Below are 13,046 nucleotides of genomic sequence, written 5' to 3'. Positions count from 1 at the left end.
CCATAGACATGTAAGGTAGTGACAAGTAATGTTGTAATACTCTGCCTGAAACCCAAACATAAAGTTGTTAATTTAATACTTGCCTGATATATTGTGTCTAAACTGACCTTGTGCGAGTCATGCAATGGAATGCTGCAGTCCACAGTTGGTTTCTGCCTTTTGCCAGCGTGTATGGGATTACCTTTAGTTCTCCATGAAAATTAATTGGTTTAACTTAGCTTGAGAATGTTACTTCTTATTCTATAAGGTCATTTTAAATATGTAATGTATGTGTAGCAATATTTATATAAACAAAACATACAATCATGTTTGCTGATGACACCATTTTTGTGGGTAACTCCATATATACCAATGTGAAAACAGTGCTGGTCAAAAGGTGCAGTCAAAACACCTGGAATTTACTGTCAAAATTATGGGTGGTAAATTTTAACTAAGAGAATTCCAATCTTCTGGCCAGGTCACAAAAGAATTGAAAAATGTCACGTTCCTAAAAAGCACCACTTTCAGTTCTCTAACAAATCTGTTCTAGTTAGGAAATCTCACAAGACCCTGTTCTTTCTGAGGCAGTTAAAGAAATTAGAAGTGTCACAGGAAGCAAAGCTCATTATCTATTGGTCCAATATTGAAAGTGTTTTAATAATATAACGATGATAATAATGCATTTTATTTATAGAGTGCCATTCCCATGCTCAAGGCGCTTTTGACCTTCACCATCACAGTTTGGTAACTAGAGGGAGTGCTATGCACTGCTTCTGAAGTTACTTGTTCTCTCATCTCAATTGAAGATCCATTGTGGATTTTAGTGGCTTTACAATTCACTCTTAAATGGTTTCCTAACCTGCCACACCCTAACCATACTCTTTGCGTAAATCGAGATAAGGACTACCTGACAAATTTAATCATACATTTGACATCTTGTGATTATGTACTATTAGCTTCAAATCTTGGACCTTAAGTACTTTCTATAATAATGTGAAGAATTTGTCAAGTGTGTTTTTGTAAAATTGATTGCTTGAGGGATGTTGGAGAATGATGATTACTGTTGGCCCCGTGTATGCTTGCATTGAGGTACAGTATTACTTGTGTGAGCTTCACCCAACTTCACATATCTAATCTTATTATGTCAATATTTACTTGCAGTGCAGTACAGAGTATTGAGCATATATACCTTTGATGAATAAATTAAATGAAAGAATACCTCAATGAAAATATTGATTTCCCTGAGGGTCCGGCAGAGCTCCTTAATTGCTGGAATATCACGGTGAGCGTCTATTTTAACACTCTGAAGTGCTGGGACTCTTAAATGTCTACAGAGCCGCAATATAACCTGAAATACACAAAAAACAAAATACATGAGTGGACTTCTGCTAAGTAGAAAGATATGTTTGCTTCAAACAAAATCTCCCGATAGCAAGATGTCAAGAGGTGATTTAAAGGATCTCTCCTTGAACTATAAAGAACTGTTAACCCCAACTCCAAAAGACCACATCCTGTTTATAAGAAAACCCAGTCAGTCTGTCACATTTAATATAAGCTCCCAGACCTTGATGTACAATTGTCTTAACCTGGAAGCTATATTTCAAGCTAAACATCTGGCTGTCCTGTGCCAACCTTATGATGCACTTTTGATTATCAAGATTTCACCAGCTGAGCACCTCTTCACAATAACCATATAGTTAAACTTACAAAAAATGTATTATGAACTCTGTTCTGCTTTGGCACACCTGTAAATGGACCCACTATCTTCACACCAAGTGAAAATATATGCGGATTCCCTGTTCTGTTCTGTGTGATTAGCTTTCCACAACAGTTGAGGCTACCTTATGTCCACTAACATTCAACTGCCTCTTGAAAGCACACTACTTTACAAAGCAAATAAGGACTGCTTAAGTGTTATAATCCTTTCTGTTGTGACCATATCCACTTTTAACTAACTGTGCATTTCTTATGCAACTTGAATAACCATTTAAATATTTGAATGCATATGGATCTTTAAGTTGCCTTAGGTGTACTAATAAAAAGGTGGCATGCTAGCATAAGGACTAGCATTGCTATGCAGCGCCTTCAGGGACTGAGTGTTTGAATCCTGGATCAGTCACTCTGAATGTAGACTTTATATGATCTTCAACCGTCTGAACAGATTTTTCTAGTTTTACTTTGAAATCTCAAACATCTGTGCATTCGGTTAGTTGATGAGCCTCTAATTTGGGCTGTTATATATGAGGGAGTAAGTGAATGATACAGATGATAGACAATGACTATATGTACAGTAGCTGGCTGTGATCCTAAAAAATGAAAACAGTTCAGTAATTAAAGGAATGGAAAATAATGAAAACAACAATAATAAAAATAAGGGTAGTGCTGAGTTTAGTGCTGCTGCTTTACAAATCCAGAATCTTTGGCTTGAACTCAACACCTTGCCCTTGGCTTTGTGTAGTTTGTCTATTTTTCTGGTTTCTTTGTCGATGGAGGTTTCTCTAGAAACTCCAGTTTCCCTTTTACATCATGAAGGATATGAAGGTTAAGATAACTGGCAGCACTAAATTGTCCATAGCATGGATGAGTGTGTGCTTTCCTCCAGGTTCAACAATTTTTTTCAAACATTTTTAAAGATAGATTAGTTTAACTGGCAATTCCAAATTGACCCTGTGTAATGTTGGTGTGCATATATGAAGGCCATACAATGGATGGCCACTCTATACCAGCATATCAGGCGGTGTACCTGATATTGCCAGGATAAGCTCAAGCTCTGTATAATCCCTAACAGAAATAAGTGGGTTTAAAAACATATGCATGTATGTATACATAACAAAAATAATTTTAAGAGTTTTGGTTCAAAGAAACAACTTTACTGAACATCTCATCCATAATATTTATAATTTTAAATCTAAATTCTTAATGTTACTTTTGGGTCTTGGAAGTAAAACCCATCATTTATTTACCAACCTTCTCTACTGTAACATGCTCTCCCTCTGATGAAATGGCTCTGATAAACTCCTCTGCCAAGTTGTTAACATCCTGCACTGAAATTTTCCTCCTTGCTCCATACATCAGATCGTCCTGCTCGAGGACCTGCTGGGCTTGCATAGTAGAATTATGCACTTCTCTGATCTGAGAATGATAAGCATCTACTCTAGTAGCATCCTCCCTCAGTTTCTTCTGCTGCATTTTGGACAGATTTCCTCCTAGAGCAGGGAATTCTTCTGGTGTGGCCATGAAAGAAAAACCAAAGGAGGGAATATATGGAGAAATTGGTATTTTAGGCATGGTGACGGGCGGAGTAGATTTGGTAGGTGTTAACAGGTTTGAGCCAACATTCTGCTTCTGTTGTGGAATCAACCCTAAAAATAAAAGGAATGCAACAAAGGGTGAGACAACCATGTTAATTATGCACGCAAGATCCACAGATTTCTTTTTTTTTTTTTATTTATGCAGCCATGAAATGATGTCATCCTTACACAGGCCAAAAATTTTAAAGAAAATTATTTTAATATAAAATCTAGAAATGTACATGCATCTTTGATGGAGGACCAATCTCTGTGATTAAACATCACAGTACATCACACAAGGGTGCTAAGCACAAAATATATAAGGAATGAAAACAACAAAGAGGCAAGAAAGAAAAGTGCTGTAATCCTTACAACCATAATTTGACACCCCTGTCCCCACACAGCCAATAAAACTGCAATTAACTTTCAATGCAGCTGTACTGGTTTGCTCTTTAAAATGTCTTCCCCTGTTGAGCATACAAAAAGAATATAGTAATAATAATAATAATAAATTTTATTTATATGGCACCTTTCCCGTGCTCAAGGAAATGAAACATGCTTTTAAAACAGGGATGCAAATTTTGATCAAACAGTATTTCATATTCAGATGTCAACTGTAATTTATTCAATTAGTAATTAAAGAGAGACACCCTGCTTAAAAATCATCCTGAACAGGTATGATTTGAAGGATAACACTTGTTAACCCATTACACTCAGGTAACACACAATTGTTTGTAAATCGCCTACAAATTGCCATTTTCAAAGCGTGTGCTTTCCATGGGATTAGAATCAGAAGGTGCCTGGTCTGGACTGTGGGCTGTGTGATCAAAAGCAATTCATGTCATTTTTTTACAGCAGGTTAATAGTGTGAGGGCACACGCTATCATGCAACAAAAGTACACCATTTGCCAGGGAAACAGCTGTCTCCATGATGTTCTTTGGTGCAAACTGATACATATGCCCTCATGGCTCAGTAGCAACATGCACACTGACATCAAGATCAAAGTAGAGCCACAATGGTGTAAAGTCTTAGCAAGCTACCTCACAGAAAACAGCTTGGAAACAAAAATGTGCAGAAACATTATTAACAACCCTTGCATATTACTGGAAAAGCATAGCCTGCAATAGCCACTGATTTAGTTATTTATCCACAATGTACCTGTGATCTTGTTTGGGAATATGGGGGCTGCAAAAACGAATGGATGAAACAATCGATCATTACAGTTTTTTTTAGGTGTGTTTGCATATAAAGTGAGATATTGCAATAGCCATGTCTGTCTCTCTGTCTGTCTGTCCATCAACATGAAACAACTTGGACCCTGTCCAGACCAATTTTGTTGACATATGACATGCTTATTCTTCAAAGAAATTTGTGAAAACACTTCAGTTTTTATTAAGATGCCTCAAACAGACTGCACTGTTTTACCTCGATGGTTGTTACATCTACTTGTATATTTTGTATATTTCTGTCTTTTACTCATTTGGCAGACACCATATCTTTCTCCTGCTGCTTTAGGTACATTAAGCATAAAACTACACAAAAAAGCAGCTTGTCCTGAAATGAACAAAAGAGGAGAAAGAAATTATGTAAGCATATATAAGGCTGAATGGACTGAACTAATATTATCTGCACCTTATCATTGTAAAGAACTGATGTTATCAACCCGCAGCTAAATGCTGTTTGAACTCATTAATGACTTGAGAAAGGTATAGCTCCCTAAGTGATATAAACTCAGCATGGCTTTGGACAAGGAACTGCAATTGATATGTTGGCTGAAGATCGACATGCAACCAGGGCTGTGCAGTGCGCTATAGTATCTAAAGCAAAGGGAGAGGCTGATTCCACCCCAAATACCAAGGACCGGGCACAACTACATTTAACACATGCTGAAAGCGTTATTAGCAGTATAATGTTCAACAGACTAAGCATGGACTATGATTTATCTTTTGATTCCTTATGTCTTCAGGCTGGAATTAGTATCTTTAAGATGATTGTCACCTTTGGTATTTCCTGTTATAAAATAATTTAGCTCCTTTCCAAGTATTTAGTTATTCATAACATTTTAGGAATTGCTGGGTTTTAACTTGTATTAACAGCTAGACTGGTAACTTACTGTATTTCACTTGCTCTTCTCCTTTCATACAATAGTATTTACAGCGATTTTTAGTCACAGACCATCCACTACTAACACACATCAATCATTGCCATTTTTATATCACTTAAATTGGATTCTCCTGTGTATGAAAGTTCCTGAGCCACAATAAGCCTGTTTAGGCTTCATGTTTAACTACATGACATTGTAAAGTGCTTTAAAAAGCATGTATTAATGTAGTCTGCTAACACATGTAACTGCATTCTGTTATCACCGTTATTTTTGAATATAACTCATTGTTACAAAATACTTCATTAACAAAAATATAACTGACTCTTAGATGAAGCAACTAAAGAAATGTGAAATGCTCCAATTTTCATATCAGTCCCCAAACACACATGACTGTTATGCCATGCGTGCATTTTCTAATTTGTTTAGGAACATTTCCTTTAGCAAAGATGTGACTTGCTCATTTTTTACTGACAGAAAGCTGGCAAGAAAATAAGAAGCTTTATGTGCTTTTAATCCATTGTATTTATGCCTATAATAAATTTAAGATGTCAGGATCTTATTGTATTTTGTTTGTTTTGTGCAGCTATTGAGAAATTAATTTTAGTTTTATACAACTGTATGTCAATTACATGACTAAGTCCAGGGCTGGCACAGTTGGTGCTAGACCAGGATGCACTGTAATCTTCTACAATGACAGGGGCATCATGAAGTTCTTGTCCAAACTTTAAACAAGCAACTTAAGTTATGCATTTTAAAACATTCTTGTTGGTCGTACCACCATAGAGTGGTCATGTGATGCATGTTGGTTGGACATGCAAGTAAGAATTACACTGTACTTTATACCAATGCCAATACTACTACTTCTACAACTTGCACCATTATACTACTACAGAACATTCTAGAGCTCTAACTTCTAAGACTTTCAGGTTGTGTAACTTCATGACTTAATCAATGTGGAACCTATATCTCTGGCACACAAACTTCGTAATAGTGTTTTTAAATATCTTTGACATTTATGGGTAAATATTTCTAACAAACTACAAGTTGTGTCCGTTTTTGCTACCCTGAATAAACTGAACCCACCTGACTATTCCATCAGTGACACTTAGCTTCTGTCAAGGAGGCGGCCCTCCTGAAAATGTCTAATATTTAGTTGCAAGGCATATGTGTATTAAGCACTATCGGTCTTCTATGAGATTAAACTGTAATTCTGTAATTACAGTACATGATAAATAACACTATCCAGTTCCATTACAAGACTGCTACGTGTCAGAATAGCACCCTGTTGGCAAAACTGACTTGGATGAAGGCAGCAGAATCTTGTGCAGATACAGGAAACTCACCAAAGAGACATATGTTGTGAAATGGTAAATCACATTATTTATTTAAGAAAGACCAATTCAAAATGCAGAGGAGAGGTCTTAGACAAGGCGGCACGGTGGCGCAGTGGTAGCGCTGCTGCCTCGCAGTTAGGAGACCCGGGTTCACTTCCTGGGTCCTCCCTGCGTGGAGTTTGCATGTTCTCCCCGTGTCTGCGTGGGTTTCCTCCGGGCGCTCCGGTTTCCTCCCACCGTCCAAAGACATGCAGATTAGGTGGATTGGCGATTCTAAATTGGCCCTAGTGTGTGCTTGGTGCGTGGGTGTGTTTGTGTGTGTCCTGCGGTGGGTTGGCACACTGCCTGGGATTGGTTCCTGCCTTGTGCCCGGTGTTGGCTGGGATTGGCTCCAGCGGACCCCCGTGACCCTGTGTTCAGATTCAGCGGGTTGGAAAATGGATGGATGGAGGTCTTAGACAAAACTGCAATAGAATATAAGGGACACATCTAAATTGGGCAAAATTAAACAAAGTGAAGAAAATGGGCAAAAACTTCAAAAATATGAAATCCAAACAAGAATATAAATTCTAAATACTAGAAAACGATACTAAAATCTGCTAAGCAGTAGTTGCAGAAGTAAATAAATAAATAAAATATTCAAGTAAGTTGCCATCCAAGCTTCCCCGACTTTTATATCCTGATCCTCCAACATGTGACTGCCACTCCATAATTGTTGGAGGCAGCAGAGGCTGAAGAAAGGCTACAACATGGACTGGAAAAGAGCAACAGCTCATTTGTGACACTTGGCAGATTTGGCTATCTGATTATAGAAGCTAAAGGAATGATGAAAAGAACTTGAAATCTAACTTTTTTATATGTGCATTTTTTTTCTTAAAAGACCACGTAATATCTAAATAACTGATCTCACTACAAAGCATGAATTCTGAAATATTCTCTTTAAACAAGTTTAACAAGTGTTTGGATGGACTACAATGGCTGTGCAACATAAATGAACAAGCAATGGGGGAAGGAAAGGATGGAAGGAGGTTATACAGCAAGCATATCCTTACCTGCTGGTTGCTCTGAAATAGGTTTAGAGGTGCCCCCACTACCAGCAGCAGCTAAAGCCCCATTTGGACATGCAAGATGGTCATAAAGAGAAATATATTCCTGTATAGGCAATGGGGTTTTGTAACAGAGAAAATAACTGGCCTGCAGCTCCAACATAGAGAAGGCAGCAGTTGGATTGGCCTTCAGGACCTTTGAAATATTCTCGAACAGCTGCTCTTTGGTGATTTTACTTGCTGATAATTCAGAAGCTGAAAAGTTAAAGGAGATCATTGAGACTAAACCGGCAAAGGGCATTGCGGAACAACTTTCACCCAGTAGCTCACTCACAGATGATACAGAACAGAATGGCTGCAGCTAAATATTGAGTGAAGATGACATTTTAGGAGCCGAAATGTTCAATGATTCTCAGGGTGAGTGTTGGGGAGTGTGAGAGTGGGCTCTGAGACAGACAGGTGTTCTTTCAAGGGAGGATGTCTGCCTTGCACTCAGTACCGCCATAATAGACTCTGGGTCCTAGCAACCCTAAAGTGTACGAAGGGGGCAGACAGTGTTATGTTACAAAGAAGTATTTCAAACTAAAGTATTAAATAGTCTTATAATCTCACTTAAATAAATGTATTTGGCTTAAATGTACCTATATACCATGTCTCAAATTTACATAGGATGAAAAAAAAAAACATGATCTAAAATAACAGAAAAGATAAAGGTTCAGTTTAACAGAACAAAGAAAAACTATTCAGTTTCATCTGTCAACGGACAAGTGTGCTCCAAACATGCAACAAAGGACAACGAAACACAAAACTACAAAAGTCATCTTTCACATAGCAACTCTATACGACAGATCAGTTATGTCCTTTTTATTCACCGACACACAACGAGCAGACAGACAGACTGAAAGAAAGCAAGTCCTGAATAAGCATGCATCCATGAAATTAAAAGGTAGTAAAGATTAAGCTTCTCTCCTTTTTATATATGGAATCAAGATGTAGGTGGGAATCTTCCTTACCTGTTCTGACAGATGCATTTGGAACAACAGTTTGTGATTCTACTGGAGGAGCAGCCCTGGGAGGCTCAGGGGTGCTTGTAGCTGGAAGATGTTGTTGTTTCACTGGTTCAGAAGCATTTTCTTGGTGCTCACCGTCCATTTTAAGCAGTGCAAGATCCCCCTGGATCTGAAGACCTTCAACTGACTGTACAAAACTGCGGATGGATCGGAAACCAAATGCAGCAAGCGTCAGGTTCCGCTTGTATTTTTTGTTGTAGAACTCTGCAATTTTCTGCAAGGGAATGCCTTCTGGGTACACTTCAAATAGATCACGAATTTCTTGTTGAACACGGTCCATACATTTAGCTGTGGAAGGAAAAGCATTACGAAAACAGCCATAAGAAGACACTGTCGATCAGACAAGTCATGCAGAGAACTTTAGCAAAATACTCTAGCTAATAATCACCACTGCCCTACTGTATATTTTAAAATTTTAATTTGACTTTATTTAATGCTTAGGAAGTCACTCAAAAGTTTTAAGACTGGCTTACTGAAATATAAAAGTACACTGGATGATGCTACAGCTTGATTGGGGACAGAATAATTAAAACAAATATTTCCACCAGACATTGTACATTTAATAATTAGTGAATTTACTATTAGAAAAGGACCAAAAATAAAGTATAGCTTTCATTCAGTGGGGGCCAGCATAAAGCACATTTTTCTAGAAATTAAATTTCAGCACAGTTTAGAATTTGAACATAGTGTCTGAACATCTACATGAAACATAAAACTTCAGAAATCAGAGACTTTGAATGCACAAGACTAAAGTACAGTATTTTATGTTTGGCAACTTTTTTTGTCTCCTCATTGTAAAAATTACAATTTTGTTTTCTCAACCAGTTATTCATCTCCTGGTTCTTTTGCTCTTACAGGAAAAACCATGCAGAGTGTAGCTCCTTGGATGACAGGGATACACTTTTTGTGCCATATAGATGACATGGCATTTAAGAATTTGGTTGCTAGGGCACTACATGCCACCATCATCATGGTTGTATGAATGTATTCAAGCGTGTGAAGTCATGGGTGAAGGTCACATGCTTTGGACAGCTATCTTATTGAAGTCAAATTCATTATTCATTGTCTGAGCTTTCTTTACAAAGAAAAAAAAAAATTGTAGCACTAGGAAAAATGACTTCTCTGGCAATTTCTTTTCAGGTTTTTTGACTTTTAGTTTTGACCCATTTTTATGTTTAGTCCTTCTGTTTTTGGACATTTGACCCCAACTCTACCTCAATTGCTTCCAAAATAAGACCTCCACCTCTGTCATGCTAATATCCTGACCTCTTTAGCAATAGACCGAACTGACCACAACAGACTTAACATGCAACTACCTGCTTCACCTTTGAGGATTGTAGCTATTTTAAAAAAACAGGAACACGTTTCCTTCGTAGACTTTACTTTGAGTAAATCATCACAAAGCTAAAATATGCAGTGTACAGAGGTGCGTTAAACATGAACACATCTTCATTTTCTGAATGTGCTAAACTGGCCTGACGTTTCTCTGTGGTGTACTAGGGGGACTATGAAAACTGTGTCCAATGCAGCAAATGCACATTCATGACAAATCTAATGTCACCAAAAGACCTGCTATTATGTTCCATTTACAAACGTCTGGGAATTAAATAACTGAAGACAAATCTGGGGATGTCTGGGCATGGGTTACCTGGAAGATGGTTGACTGACAGGCTTGTTCAGTCTGTCTGTGTTATATTTGAAATTCATGAACAGAAACCAGTTTTGACAAATTACATCCTAGGACAAATCCCAAATTTATTATTTTATCACCTGGTCTGTTTGCTTAAAGTGGAGACTATTGTTGAAGTGCATGTATCATTTAACTATATTGTATACCTCCGATTTCAATTTAGCACAAAAACAAATGAGGGGTAGCCAGATATGTTTTTAACTAAAAAGCAAAAATATGATTATTTAATTTTAACTGCACTCTCTTTGATTTTTTTTAGCCTGCATGTTCTTCATGCTCTAGTAGTCCGGAAAGAAAACTAATCAATGGGCTGAAGAACTAGCATAAGCAAATACAATAAACCTGAACAGATGCATTCACACGTTGCAGTGCAGGTGATATATTTTCAAGTGAGTGTAAGAAACCGTGAAAATCTTTAATACTGCAATGTTTAGTAACCAAAGTAACAGGAAAAAAAAAAACCACACGACATTTTAGTAAGAAGTAAATACAGCAACACCTATTGACAAGTAGTGGGACTACAAAAGGTCTAATTACATGTCATGGCATCATAACTGTCACATGTACTGTACAGATATAACCTCTGCATACTGTATACAAAATAAAAACCAATGCCTTCTTCAACTGATGGCCTAAAATTTCTTTTCTTATTCTATCATTTTTGAGCCTCCATATCATTTTATCGCAACAGTTAGAATATAAAGACCGCATAAGAATAAACAGTGTGTGACTGAAATCAATACAGGCTATGTCTATAATTTATGACATCAAAACATTCCCAAACCAAACACTGCTAAGGATCAAAACTCGCACAACTCACAAACTTTGCAGCCTACTATAGATAAACAAGAGTGAGACTGACAGTGAAACTTATGATAATATAATCACTGACACAACATATTTAAAATGAGGAGAACTAAAGTGAGTTGGAGCAGAGCCAGCCCCCTCACTATCAGACGAATCAGCTGTGCTACTGCATAAGGCGACAACAAAAAAAAAAAAACAAAAACAAACAAACCTACCGGGATTTGTGTTTTCTTTCAGGCTGATCTGTTGTGTTTTTGTCTTTTCACAGGATGAGATAATTAATCCCCAACTACTTGATTTGCTTAGTGGCAGTCAAGATGGAGATGAATGCCTGTTCACGCTCCTGCCCTCAATAATCCTTACTTATCTGTCCTGGCATATAAAAAGGGAGCAACCTATGACAAGTCAGTGATGAACAGAAACAGAAACTATGGAGCTTTAAAAGAAAAAAAAAAAAAAGCAGACTCTGTTCTTGATCCTTCCGGTATGTGTTAATCACTGATGTAACTTAAATAACAAATTTACAAGGAACTGGACTTCAAAAAAAAAAGTCTTGGAAATTTTCTTTAATACAGTACATGTGAAAATGAATGTAAGTTCTGTGGGGATAGAAAAAGAAACATTTAACTTGCACTGCTCAAATGTGTCAAGCTGATATATCATGATTTGAAGCACCTAAGGAATGAATCTGTGTGTGACTAGAGGTAATGAATCAATGGATGTTCCTATTGCTCAAATTGCAAGCAATGTGGTACGTGCACCAGAGTCCTTTGATTGAAACCCTGCAGTCCTCACTATCTATGCAGAGTTTACAATGGTCTCCCTGTGTTCTCATGGGCTTGTTAATGTTAGGTTCACTGAAAAACAAAACTGGCTCCATGATTATGAATGTGTGGGCCCTGCAGTGGACTTGGATCCCGTCTTAAGATGGTTCCTATCTTGCATTCAGTGGTGCTGGGACAGACACCAAGTCTTAAACTGATAAAGTAGATTTAATATTGTTATGATATGTAAACTTCCTTGCTTGATTATCTTGAGCTTTATTAATTTTTGTAAGTTGATCATTTCTTTCATTATTTTCTCTCAAATATATTTTTATTTTAAACTCTGAGAAACTGTTAAAGCATTGGGTACTGTAATCACACTCGACTGAAAATAAACACTTAACCACAAGCCTTTGCCCTAATAACCTCACCTTGATTTAAAACCTTAAAAACAACTATGGTATTCTGCCTCTCCTGTATTCATCAATAAACAATATCACACAAAGTCAACCAAAAATACATCAGAGAAAAACAAATTAAGAGTAATCTGAAAATTTGTAATACTACGTAAAATGGTTTGGCATGACATGAGGTCCCATAATGAACAACATTTTCCTTAGATTTTGAGGTGTCCCTTTCTTTATGGGGCATTTTTTAAGATTTTATATATTGTAATTTAGATCACTTTTGGTCCTAGGTATTTGAGAAAGTAATTATATTATACATATCCATGAGATACTTTTCTAAGCCAGCTTGCACTTTAGGGTCTGGTAAGCAAGTCTCTCTCTCTCTCTAGGTGCCATGTCTAGTGTGGTCAGTCTTTTTTCCTTGCCATTCTAAAAATCTCATTGCAACTCATGTTGTTCCCATACCATCTGACAGTATTTCCACAGATCGTGTTTCTCTACCTTCTTGCTCTTTCCATTGATTTTACCCAGCAATATGATACGTCCAAGATATT

The 13,046-nt window shown here is 37.2% G+C and overlaps 1 protein-coding gene across 2 annotated transcripts in view; it reads right to left on the bottom strand.

Moving 5' to 3' along the window:
* LOC114665152 (uncharacterized) overlaps window positions 1-13,046 on the bottom strand; it is a 44,975-nt gene that overhangs the window by 20,006 nt on the left and 11,923 nt on the right. The window contains exons 5-8 of one of the 2 annotated variants that reach the window (XM_028819565.2): window positions 8,768-9,112; window positions 7,761-8,009; window positions 2,947-3,341; window positions 1,199-1,327 (exon numbers count right to left, since the gene is read on the bottom strand). In XM_028819565.2, the coding sequence (XP_028675398.2) occupies window positions 1,199-1,327; window positions 2,947-3,341; window positions 7,761-8,009; window positions 8,768-9,112 (1,118 nt within the window). The remainder of the gene's footprint in view (window positions 1-1,198; window positions 1,328-2,946; window positions 3,342-7,760; window positions 8,010-8,767; window positions 9,113-13,046) is intronic. The other variant, XM_051918797.1, reaches the window with a different exon arrangement.

The sequence above is a fragment of the Erpetoichthys calabaricus genome, chromosome 14 (genome assembly GCF_900747795.2).
Source record: "Erpetoichthys calabaricus chromosome 14, fErpCal1.3, whole genome shotgun sequence".
Taxonomy (NCBI): domain Eukaryota; kingdom Metazoa; phylum Chordata; class Cladistia; order Polypteriformes; family Polypteridae; genus Erpetoichthys; species Erpetoichthys calabaricus.
This window is presented reverse-complemented; position numbering and strand designations above follow the sequence as displayed.